The sequence below is a fragment of the Babylonia areolata genome, chromosome 18 (genome assembly GCF_041734735.1).
Source record: "Babylonia areolata isolate BAREFJ2019XMU chromosome 18, ASM4173473v1, whole genome shotgun sequence".
Lineage (NCBI taxonomy): Eukaryota > Metazoa > Mollusca > Gastropoda > Neogastropoda > Buccinidae > Babylonia > Babylonia areolata.
The window spans coordinates 32,664,662-32,677,234 of record NC_134893.1 but is presented as its reverse complement, the minus strand read 5'-3'; the positions used below and the strand labels follow the sequence as shown (position 1 = coordinate 32,677,234).

At 41.4% G+C, this 12,573-nt stretch overlaps 1 protein-coding gene across 1 annotated transcript in view; it reads left to right on the top strand.

Moving 5' to 3' along the window:
* The window catches only part of LOC143292676 (DNA topoisomerase 3-alpha-like), a 39,881-nt gene extending 27,389 nt beyond the window's left edge, over positions 1–12,492 (top strand). The window contains exons 21-30 of the mRNA XM_076603180.1: positions 311–377; positions 1,783–1,861; positions 3,229–3,328; positions 3,886–3,959; positions 4,843–4,934; positions 5,554–6,063; positions 6,347–6,446; positions 6,808–6,903; positions 7,432–7,538; positions 8,769–12,492. Of these exons, the coding sequence (XP_076459295.1) occupies positions 311–377; positions 1,783–1,861; positions 3,229–3,328; positions 3,886–3,959; positions 4,843–4,934; positions 5,554–6,063; positions 6,347–6,446; positions 6,808–6,903; positions 7,432–7,538; positions 8,769–8,986 (1,443 nt within the window). The 3' untranslated portion in view covers positions 8,987–12,492. The remainder of the gene's footprint in view (positions 1–310; positions 378–1,782; positions 1,862–3,228; positions 3,329–3,885; positions 3,960–4,842; positions 4,935–5,553; positions 6,064–6,346; positions 6,447–6,807; positions 6,904–7,431; positions 7,539–8,768) is intronic.
* The last annotated feature ends 81 nt before the right edge of the window (positions 12,493–12,573 follow it).

Sequence of the window (12,573 nt, the reverse complement as noted above, 5' to 3'; positions counted from 1 at the left end):
GGATTTTTCTATAGAATTTTGCCAGGAACAACCCTCTTGTTGCCGTGGGTTCTTTTATGTGTGCTAAGTGTATGCTGCACACGGGTCCTCGGTTTATTGTCTCATCCGAATGACTAGCGTTCAGACCACCACTCAAGGTCTAGTGGAGGGGGAGAAAATATCGGCGGCCGAGCCGTGATTCAAACCAGCGCGCTCAGATTTTCTCGCTTCCTAGGCGGATGCGTTACCTCTAGGCCATCACTCCACATGAGGTGTGGTGTAGTACAAACAGTGACGCCTCCTTGAGAGACTGAAACTGAAACTGTTTCAGGCGGTGAAGCTGGATGAGGCTCTGTCTCAGTACCTGGGCGATGCTCAGCCCTACACTGCTGACCCTGGTAAGTTGTTTGTCCTTCCTTTTGCTTCATCTCATCAAACACCTCACTTCTTTCCATGTCTGTTTTGTCACTGTCTTATTGACATGATGAACACCAATGCAGAATCTACCTCAATTTGTATTGTTCGCTGATGAAAAGTGATGTATTGATTGAAATAATCTGCTGAGTCAGTGTGTTCTTGCTGTCCATGTTTAACTCTGCAGATGCAGCATATAATTTGAGCTGTAGGCCACTAGTCAGTTCAAATGAAGAATGTGTTGCATGTGTGTGTAACAATGTGTGTATGTCACTATGTGTGTGTATAGACACATGTATACCAGCTAAAAAAAAACCCAACAAACTGTGTTGTATTACTCAGAGTCCAAGCAAAATGGTAATGCATTTGCACACTGTCTGTCATCATTGAAAATGTTGGGGCTCTGAGGACTAACAAACATTAAACCATCAGGAGACTGTCACTGACTCAAGATGTGTAGTGTTCATATGCACAGTAACACAGGTATAAAGCAAACAACCTCTGTCCATAATTTTTGTAGCAGTGCTAATTGCCAGACAAGTGTGACTTACCAACAGTTCACCTGGGCTTTGGGGTCATACACTGGCAATTGTGTATTTATGTGTACACAACCAAATTTATTTGGTAGCACAGTTCAGTCTTCAAAAGGGTCATGGCCTGTAAATCATATGTACAAAGAGGGTACTGCAAAGGCATGCATAAGGGAGATAATATACTAAGGTAGGTCACTAGTCACGGCTTCTGTTCATTTCTCTGCATGAGAGTGGTAGTAGTTTGCACAGGACAGAAATCAGACCCCTGTCGGAGTCTGCAACAGTGGGTCATGGTAACTATGTTAGAATAAATGTTATTTTAATTACATATACTTAACCGTGACCCACTAGTGCAGACTCCGGCAGGGGTCTGATTCCTGTCCTGTGCAAACTACTACCCGCCTAAGAAAATTTCCTTTTTGGGGAAAAAAAATCCTTGATAGTACATGAGTACCATTGGTATTAACTCATTCTACTCCACAACCACATGCCTGCTACAACTCCCCTGGACCAGCACTATATGATACCACTGCAGATAAAAACCGTGTGGTTCACTAAAACTGTGAAAATCGATGGAGAATTGTTGATTCAATCAGTCAACCAAATCTTCATTTTCATGCTTCCGGAAATCCGTTAACGGTTCAGTTTAGAATGCGAACTGTGCTAAGCAAGAATGAATGAAATTAGAATAGTGTGTTGGTACGGGAATACTCGTACTGGGACCACAGGGGAAGTAATTATGGTACGAGTTAACTCATACCTGGAGTGGAATGAGTTGATATCACAACTGAAAGTTTCAGAATGAAAGAATGACCTGGGGACATTACGCTGACCTGTTTATGTGTTATGCTTACAGTTCAGACTGTGAGCGTAGTGATGCCCTGTCCCAGCTGTGGCTTCAACATGGCGCTGCGGACCAAAAAAGATGGCAGAGGGTGAGTGGCGCTCATGCTATTGAATATTTTCGTTTTGTTACCGAATTTTGTGTGTGCGAGCTTGCTTGTGTGTGTGTGGTGTGTGTGTGTGTGTGTAATGGGAGAAGAACAGGAAGAATATTCAAGTATTCTCAATGAGTAAAAGGAAAAGAAATAAAATAAAGTTCTTGGATAGCATGCTTGTTGCATTATATTACTCTTCTGTCACAAAGGATTTCTCTTTGTGAATTCCGGCTGCATGGCTGCTCTTCCCAGGGAGAGCACCACCCTTTTTTAGTGTTTTTTTTTTCTGCCTGCAATTTTATTTGTTTTCCTGCGAAAGTGGATTTTTCTACAGAATTTTGCCAGGGACAACCCATTTGTTGCCGTGGGTTCTGTTACATGTGCTAAGTGCATGCTGCACATGGGACCGCAGTGTATTGTCTCATCCGAATGACTGGTGCCCAGACCACCACTCAAGGTCTAGTGGAGGGGGAGAAAATACTGGTGACTGGGGGATTCGAACCGGTGCACTCAGATTCTCTTGCTTTCTATCGGACATGCTACCACTAAACCAACACTCCAGCACCCACATTTCTATCCTATAAAATGCAAGTATTTAATTTTTAGTAACTTCGCATAAAAACGTTACTTGTTTTTCAAAAAGGTGTACAAGGCAGTGCTTTTCACCTGGATGTGAAAGAAGCATATAGGATCAAATTACATACTTGGCAGAATTTTTTCCCCCTCCGCTAGACCTTGAGTGGTGGTGTGGACACTACTAGTCACTTCAATGAGATGATGAACAGAGGTCCAGTGTGTAGCATGCACTTAGGGCACATAAAAGAACCCACAGCAACAAGAGAGTTGTTCCTGGCAATATTCTGTGGTAAAGTCCGCTCTAATATGCATATGTGTGTGTGTGTGTGGGCATGACTGAAGCCTGACTGAATGACACAGGAAACGAATGATGAGCGCCTAAAGGCAGCTCTCATTTGGCTCTGCCCACATTGGCAGCCTGTTGAAAAGCACTCAGAGCTTGGTCTCTGACTGAAGATAGGCACTGTATAAGCATCCATGTTGTTGTCAGTATCAATATGAAAAACTGAGTCACATCTCGAAGCTACAACAGCGCTGTAGGTTGCTTTTCTGTGCAGAGCTGATCAGATTGCATTTTTGTTCCCGCTAAGTGTATGCAGTTTGACCGGTCCCAGACCTTTATTTTCTACCCCTTCACTTTGAGCTCACAGGCGTCATGTAGTCCTCCACCAGTCTTGAAGCTCTGCACCCACAATCAGCATTATTTTTGCCAAACGACAAAATATGAAAATAGGTTTACATCTCACTGAAGTGGGTTTTTGTGTGTGTGTGTGTTTTGTTTGCCCCAGGTTTTACATTGGATGCACCAACTACCCAACCTGTCGCAACGCTGTGTGGTTCCCCGAGGGTGTTCTGGAAGCTGCAGTGGAGCCAGAGATCTGTGATATAGTCTGTATTCTGTCACTCACTGTCTGAATGTACTCTGCCACACATTGTCTGATAGTATTCTTTAACACACTGTCTGATAGTGTGTATTCTTTAACACTCTCTGGTAGTGTTCTGTGTATGTTTATGTGAACGTTCGCATGAGAGTGTGTTTGTGCGTGCATGCTTATGAGTGTGCAAGAGAGAATGTGTGGCTGCAAATGCGAGAGTGTGTGTGCATGTCTGTGTGTGTGTATGTGTTTGTGTGTGTGTGTGTGTGTGCGTGTCTTGTGCGTATGTGTGTGCATGCATGTGGTTGTGCAAGAGAGAATTTGTGCTTTCGTATGTATGTGTGTGTGTGTGAGGGAGAGTAATATATGTATATATGTATCTGTATATCTTTGTATCTATCTATCTATTTATATATCTCTATATATATGTACATGTGTGTGTGAGAGAGAGAGTAATTTATATATCTATCTGTCTAACTATACATTTATATATGTGTATGTGTGTATGTGTGTATCTAATGGTATTGATCAAAGTGAGCAGCTCAGTCTATGACAGCATATGTGTGACAGTGCCGGCCTGGTCCAGTCCACCTCATCCGCTTCAAGTTTCGCTCTGGCACTGTGCCTCCAATCATTCCCAACAAGTGAGTTCCTTTGTTTTTCATATCAAGTGATTTCTGCTTTATCCTCCCTTCACTCCTCTAGCCTGTGGAGGACGTGTTTTATTCTTCACTGTCTACAAGCCTTACTGGATGATTTCCAGTCAGATGAAGAACATTGTGTAATTCAATTAAAACTATGGCTTCTGAAGTGTCTTGACTTACCATTAGTTCCTTTGCCCCTTGCCCCTGATCATTCCTAACAAGCGAGTCCTTTGTTCCTCATATCAGCCGATTTCTGCTTTATCTTCCTTTCACTTCTCTAGCCTGTGGAGGACGTGTTTTATTCTTCACTGTCTACAAGCCTTACTGGATGATTTCCAGTCACATGAAGAACATTGTGTAATTCAACTAAAACTATGGCTTCTGAAGTGTCTTGACTTACCGTTAGTGAACAGAATGTTCATTGAGCTAAAAATCAGGGAAGGACTGCACAGAAGAAAGAACGTGCACCATAGGTTCTTGTATTGACATGAGTAAGTTTCAAACGGTAATAGAGGAAGAGCAGAGATTTCTTGCGGGAGTGTAAACACTGATAAGGTCAGAAAGATAAGTAGGTCCTGCGGAGTGGAAAGCAGAATAGCAGAGACATGCAACTTTGTATTTAATTCTCACTTCAGTGGGGAGCCAGTGTAGAGTGCTGAGGTGAGAAGAAATGTGATCATTACGTGGGACTCTGAGGGTCAGACGGGCAACATTGTTTTGAAGTTTTTTAATTCGCTAAAGAACATTATGTCGAAATGTTGAAAGTACTGAAATTGTTGAATGAGGTTTTGTTTGCTTTGTGTGATAACTGAGAAACCATAGATAACGTTGATGCAGTGTTACACTTGGTAATCACAACTTCATCTGCTGTGCACTGTTGCAGTTTCACTGGCTGTATTGGAGGTTGTGACGAAATGTTGAACGAGTCTTTAGGAGTGCGACATAGGGTTTCGAATAATGCCAGCAATGCAAGTGGTGAGTCTGCCATTTCATGTGCCGTAATGTTTTGTGGCTTGGAGTCTGTTTATGTCTGAGTTTTAGTACAAGTATTTGTTTTGATACATATATGCTATTTTTTTCACATATATCTCTTCAATGAAGATTAATCTGGTTATGTGAATGATAAAAGGAAAATAAGCGACAATTTAAAAAACAAAAAAAAATTATAAGAACAAACAAAAAACAAGGTGAATTGATTTTTATTTCAAAAATAAAGTATTGCCAGTGAGCTTTACTGTTTCAGATTTATGTGCAAATGTGCCTGTGCATTTCTTCTCTTGTACATTTTTATCTCTTTCTTTAATATGATTCATATACTTAATAAGAAAAATGTTGTTTTTTTATGTTGACAGAATATGTATTGACATACAGCAGTCAAAATATTCAAGAATTATGTACTGACATGCAGTCTGAGCATTTTAGAATGACATGGACATATCTTGATTCTTTTTGTGTGCATGCACATGTTTTTTGATGTTTGTTTGTTAGTTGTTGGTTTGGGGGGTTGGGTTGGTGTGGGTTTTTTTTTAAAATCCCAAGTGTATGAATACTTTGTGTGTTCCTCATAATAAAGAATGTTCACACTTTCACACAGGAACATCCTCACAACCAAACCAGCAACAGCGACCAGCGGCTGTCAGCCTTCCTTCCAGACCAGGCAACAACAGCAGCAATCCCGCCAGGAACTTGACGACTTTTACCGGGGCGGCGGGTCAAGGTCTTGGAGCCGGCAGGGGCCAGAACTCTTCCCGCGTACCCCTTGGCTCTGTGAACGGAAATCTCATGAGTCCGGGCGGTGGTTTAGGAAGCAGCAGAGGTGGAGGACGAAGGGGAGGAGGGAGAGGAGCAGGCGGAAGAGGAAGTGGAAGTCGGAATTCTTCCAGCAGTGCCAGCGGTGGTGGTGTTGGCGGTGTTGGTGGTGGTGGCGGTTTTCAGGGGACAGGTAACAGAGGGAACAGTAGCTTCGGAAGTGGCAGCAAACACAGTTTTTGGGATGGCGATGGTGGTGGTGGTGCTGGTAGCAGTGACGGGGGATCAGCCATCGTGTGTATCTGTGGAGATGACGCTATACAGCTGACCGTGCGCAAAGAGGGCCCCAACACAGGTGTGTGTGTGTGCGTGCATGTAAATGTGTGTGTGTGTGTGTGTATTGGTGTGTGAAATGTAGAGTGGCTTCTCATTTTGTCATCATATGGAACAAAGTTTTATCTGTATTAGGCCATGTCAGACTCTACATATTTTTGTTGTGTGTATGTGTGTGTGTATTTATGCACATGTCATGTGTGCGTGTGCGTGTTTGTTTGATTGTTTATTGATGCTGTCTGACCATTTCCTATGATTCCTTATCTGCTGGGGTGTCAAGTGTTGTGGTCTGTGCCTGGTTGCAGGTCGTCAGTTCTACAAGTGTCGTAAACCTCAGGGGGAAGGTTGCAATTTTTTCCTCTGGGCAGATGAACAGGGCAGTGGGTCTTCCTCTTCCTCTGCAAGGTTTGTTGCCTCTGTGTGCATCCTTTCTTTTCTCTCATGTCACCAAGGGACAAAAAAACTTCTGCATGTCCCACTGTGGTACTGCTTTCACAGTTGGACACATAGAAGCTGTTTATCACTTTATCTAAATTGCCTGCCCACATTTTTTCTTTCTCCCTCTCTCTCTCTCTCACACACACAAACACACACAGATGGTTTGAACACAAGTTCTGTGCATGCATCAACAATTCTTCCATTAGTTTAATGTCATTATGCTTTTCACTTTGGGTGATAACATGCACATGCATGGGTGTTTGAGATTGTCAGAAAGAGATGGGGGGGAAAAAAGCCCTACTTTGTGAACGGTCATGTTGTTTTGCAGTTTCAGTGCCACTCCAAGGAACAACCCCAACCCAAGGGTGCCTCCAGCATCTGACAATAACACTGTGATGTGTAACTGTGCCAACCCTGCCAGAAGGTGAAAACTTTTATGATAACATGCAGAGCTCTCTGTGTGTGTAACTGTAACAAAAGTGTCTGTGTTTTCTTCAGTTTAATGTCTATTCACTATAAGTGTTATCAGACTGTGTGTGTGTGTGTGTGTGTAACTGTCACAAAAGTGTGTGTATGTGTGTGTGTGAGTGTATATAACTGTCACAAGATTGGGAGCATCACCAAAACAAATGCATGTAAGCTCAGGGGCATGGAACTCTTGATGAAAGGGAACTTAGGTGAAATCAACCATATGTGTGCAACTTTTGTGATATTTCAGACTTTGTTTATAAAAGACATAATCAAGTTTAATTGCGTGTTAATTTGTAAGAGATGTAAATTAATTGGATAGGCTTCACAGTTTCCTCAGGGAAAGCAGCCAGATTTACACACAGAGAAATCTGTTGTGACAAAGAGTAATACAGTACAACACATTGCAATGCAGTACAATACAGTATAATACAAGAGAGTTAGAACATTTTGTGTGTGTGTGTGTGTGTGTGTGTGTGTGCAGATTGACGGTGCAGAAGGAAGGACCCAACACAGGCAGGGAGTTCTATGGCTGCCCCAAGCCCAGAGGGGAAGGCTGTGGCTTCTTCCAGTGGGCTGACGATGTTCCAGGTAAACTTCCCTCTACCTGTCACCATCTCACTATACCTGTCACCGTCTCACTATACCTGTCACTATATCACTATACCTGTCACCATCTCACTATACCTGTCACTAACTATACCTGTCACCATCTCACTATACCTGTCACCATTTGACACATAAGAGGTGCCATGGCAGAATCAGGTGTTGGACTTCTGATTAAGCGTTCACCGGTGATCAAGGTTTGAAGACCCATTTAACTGCACATACTTTACCATTCTTAAACGTGGGTCACGGTAAGTATGTCAGATAAACGTAGTTTTGGGGAATGAAAAATCCTTTTCAGCATGGTGTTGTGTCCTTGTGAAAGGCATTGTACTCTGATTTTCCTCCTTCCGTCCAGGTGTAAATCAGCACCAGACTTTGGTTGTGGAACGTTAAAACAGTGAAAGGAGAAGATTTGGCCCCATCTTCCACTGGCATGCCCAGGGCACAGTGGAAATGAATTCACTGCCCCAATGGCTGCAGAAGGCAATGGAATCTTTAACCTTTTTAATGTCACACATATACACACATGCCTACTCCAGAGTCTATCAGTACTCTTGCCTTAAAAAATCTGGAACATACCAAAATTATCTGATCAGCAACATTTGCTTACCATGGCTTGCTGTAAAATTGCAACACAAAGAGTTCAGAAACAGTAGCTTGACTCCTTTCTGTCCTGGCTGCAGGAAATTCCATGTCTTGGAATACTCTTTCTTGTAGCTGAACTAAACTTGTCTCGGGTCATCAGAAAGCTGTATATGACAGCACAGATTTTACCTTTGGTGGTGTTCCACACACATTCCCTTCATCACTGCCATCACCATTCAGTGTAGTTCTCACCCACGATCTTTTTTGTCACCATTTTAGTTTGCTGATTCATTTTGTGGCCTTATTTTCAGGTTATGACAGAATGCTGGTGCATGCACCACTTATAGATATGCTAAAAACTGTATAAGCTTGTTGGTTGCGAGCTTATACAATGTTAAGCATATCTGAGCTTATACAATGTTAAGCATATCTATAAATGAATCAGTGTTCTAACTGAAACATGCGTGTATGATCAAACTTTGTGTTGTTCTTTTGATGTAATGCCTAACTTGCTTTTTTTTTCTTTTTTAATTATGCTCCCTTTTTATCAGCAAACATGTCAACAAACTCTCTTTTAGTGATAGCAAACAATTCTTGTATCATTTATCTGCTGTCTGTTACTTCAAGGTGAAGGTGGTAGCTTTGGAGGCAGTGGTGGTGGCTTTGGAAGAGGCAAGGCAGCTGTTGGATCCAGGGGCAGAGGAGGGGCGACAGGGAACGCCGGTGGACAAAAACAGAAAGCCAGCAACTCAGCCAACACCACCACCACCAGACGTCCCCGTCGCTGTGGTTTGTGTGGGGATGAAGGTCACACCAAAAAGACGTGTCCTCACAGGGACAGTTAGCATGTGTTGGGAGTCATCCAGGAATTTTTGTGTGTGTGTATGTCTGTGACTGTATGAAACAGGTGTGTTAGCAACGCAACACCTTCCAACATAGCCATGCAGCTGTCTTAATCCTGTCTGGATGTAAGAAACTGCACTGTCACTTGGCTCCTGATGTCATGAGTTTTGCCTTGGACCTTTCTCCTCAGCTATGTCAGCAACAAAACTGAAGACAAGTCAGTGAGGTTTTTGTTGTTGTTTCTAATCCTTTGTGGATGGAAAACTGAAAACCATTTGTGAAAACAGAATGACACTCCAGCTGAACTGGCAAGATGTATCCAGTTACGAAACCAACTGTAACTGTGTTGGCAAGAAAGTTTGTCCACACCAGTGTGAATTATTGTGTGCTGCCTTCACAGGAAATTTTTGTCTCCAAGCAAGCTGTTGCAGAAACGTTTGTCCACACAGGAGGAAGGTGGCAGAATGGTTAAGACGCTCAGCTGCCAATACAGAGAGTCCGTGAGGGTGTGGGTTCGAATCCCGCTCTCGCCCTTTCTCCTAAGTTTGACTGGAAAATCAAACTGAGCGTCTAGTCTTTCGGATGAGACGATAAACCGAGGTCCCGTGTGCAGCACGCACTTGGCGCACTGAAAAAGAACCCATGGCAACGAGAGTGTTGTCCTCTGGCGAAATTACGTAAAATGAAATCCACTTTCATAGGTACACAAATATGTAAGCATGCACTCGAGGCCTGACTAAGCGCGTTGGGTTATGCTGCTGGTCAGGCATCTGCTCAACAGATGTGGTGTAGCGTGTATGGATTTGTCCGAACGCAGTGACGCCTCCTTGAGAAAGTGAAACTGAAACTGAATTGTCCACACAACCCTCAACTCGACTATGTTCTCAGGACAAAAAAGTCTTGATAAATGCTACAGTATATACTCAATACTGTAATGTATTACTGCATTAATTTTGAATGGCCAGTTGATGTCTGCATGGGGAAAGTTTTATTAGCTTACTCCTGTCAAAAGTGCCGCACAGATTGGACTCCCGTCAAGCTTACATGCTCTTTGTTGACATGGAAAAGAAATGCAGTGAGGACATTCAAGGGAGACCACCGCCAGCACCTGACAGCAGCTTGAGATCAGAGACACAGGGCTGTATCTGCCTCTGTCATTCCTTCTGGCCTTTCGTGCCCCACCTCCAACGATGTGTGCTTCAGACTTTGGGCTTTTCGCATTTCCACCTATGATGGCATAACGCAATGTCATCCATGGTTTCTGGGAGACAACCATGCTGTGATGATACAAAGAAACATTCCTCATTCAGTTTATTTTGCATATAATTTAACATTGAATGGGGAAGAGGAAGAGAACATTGTTAGTGTCAATGATGTATTCATGAATGAGCATGGTGACTGTTGTTGTTTTTGTATGTGATCAGCTTGAACTGTTTTTCTTAATATTCAGAGAGAGAGAGAGAGAGAGAGTCTAAAGAATACTTGTTTTTAAAACAAGTATTCTCTTCCTTATAAAAACCAGGATCAGCAAAATTATTACCAGGCATATTCTGAGTAATAAAAGTGCAGTTTCAGGACGAGTTACTGCCCCCCCCCACCCCCCCACACCCCCTGCATTCCATGGTAGTTTTGTCTGTGTAATTCAGGTCATGACCTACCCATATTCAAACAAAAATCTGTTTTGTCTTGAAATTTCTGACTTGAATCTTATTGATTATTATCATATACAAGGCAAATGTTGCGCTTTTTAATTCTCTTCTCAACTCACATTGTTTTTTTGTTTGTTTTTTGTTGTTGTTTTTTCAGGATTGAAAATTAGTATTTTTTAACAGACCATGTTTTTTAGTGCCCCGAATTCATTGAAGCTTCAGCTCAATTTGTCATGAACAGTACTGTTTTCATTTGGCAGTTTTGTGGGTTGTGTGCATGGTCGCAGTCAGAATGATTATGAAGTTTGTACAAGTATGTTAGACACGGGTAAGACTTGTTTTTTTCCCTGTGTAATTTATAATTCAGCTAGACATAGAACAGTGTCTTTGGTTTAATCAAAGGCAGATGAGTTGAAGAAATTGTTTTACAAAGTCAAGCATGTGTTTAAGATCCCCAGAGAATTATGTATGGCCACACTGTGGGGAATATTGACTTTAATTGAATAACTCATTTATCTTTCCACTCAGGTCTCACAAACACATATTCGTATACATTCTCTCTCTCTCTTTCACAAACACGTTTCTGAATTTGGTTTGGATTATATTAAGATCTAATTTCTGATGTAGAACTTGTGAAGTGAAATAAAATGTTGTTTCCAGACACAGAAGAAATAAAATGTTGTTGATTTCTGTCTGTGTATTACTCTTGGTGAATTTAAAACTAGAATGCTTTTGTCACAGATTTCTGCAAACAAAATTTTGATTCACTATATGTATAATTTGAACTATTGTGTTTCGTTCTGCAAATCTTTATTGATTAATTGATATTATGAAACTATAACTTGTGTAAAACGGTGATAACTGTGAGCAAACACCCATTTTCATGTTGCTCTGAACTGCTCAGTATGAAAACTGTTTCTAGTTTCAATTCAAATTAATTAAGCTTCAGTTTTGGTGTCATATACTGTACCATGTCTCTCTTCTAAAATACTGTCAAGTATTACTGAAGACAAGCGTTATGTCATGGTGAAAATCAAGGAATGGGCAAAACCCTTCTGGCAGTTAAGAAAAGCACTATATTGCCAGTTCCACAAAAGTACAAATATGGGTCATCAAGATAGATTTGGTTCAAAGGATCAAAATAAAAATGCACATTCATATCCAGTCTTCACCATAAGAATTAGAAACATGCATGTGAAACGAATCTACCCCCTCAGAATATTGAAAGGGGGAAGAATTGGCCGGTAGGAAACTCTGCCAATGTTTATTACTTTATAACTACGTTCTACAATTACATTAAAAATACATTTCAACAGGGAAATTTCAAATTTATTCCATAAAATAAAAGCATGATATGACCAAAGGAAGAAAAAAAAGATCAGTCCTGTATCATCGAACTGAAGCGAATGCAAACAATTTACAAAAAAATCATTGAAAATAAAATGCATCATGATACATACATATAAATGATAACATTACACACACACACACACACAGGCCAGCATGATTAAACTACAATGCAACATTACAATCAGCTGGCAGAAATTAAACAATCTTTCTTGTGTTTCTGTAATACATGCAGCATATAATAAGTTATCTTGGAATTTTCAGAAAACGCAGGTTAACATCATAATCAACAAGTGGAGCATTGGCCCGACAACCAAACTGTCTGCCTTAAGACATGAGAGATTTGAATTTCAGTTCCAAGGAGTCAAAGAGTGTTGTCTTAAAATGAAAAAAGAAAAGAAAAAAAAAAGATCAGATGCCTGACCTACGCAACAACCTAATGCGCTGGTCAGGCCTTTTGAGAGCCGACCCTTGGCTTGAATCAAACATTGACATGAAATGAAATAGGATTTTTTAAAAAAACCCCAAAAACTGACAAATGAAAGATACTACAATGAAGGCATTTGCGATGGATTTCCACCACCATGACACAG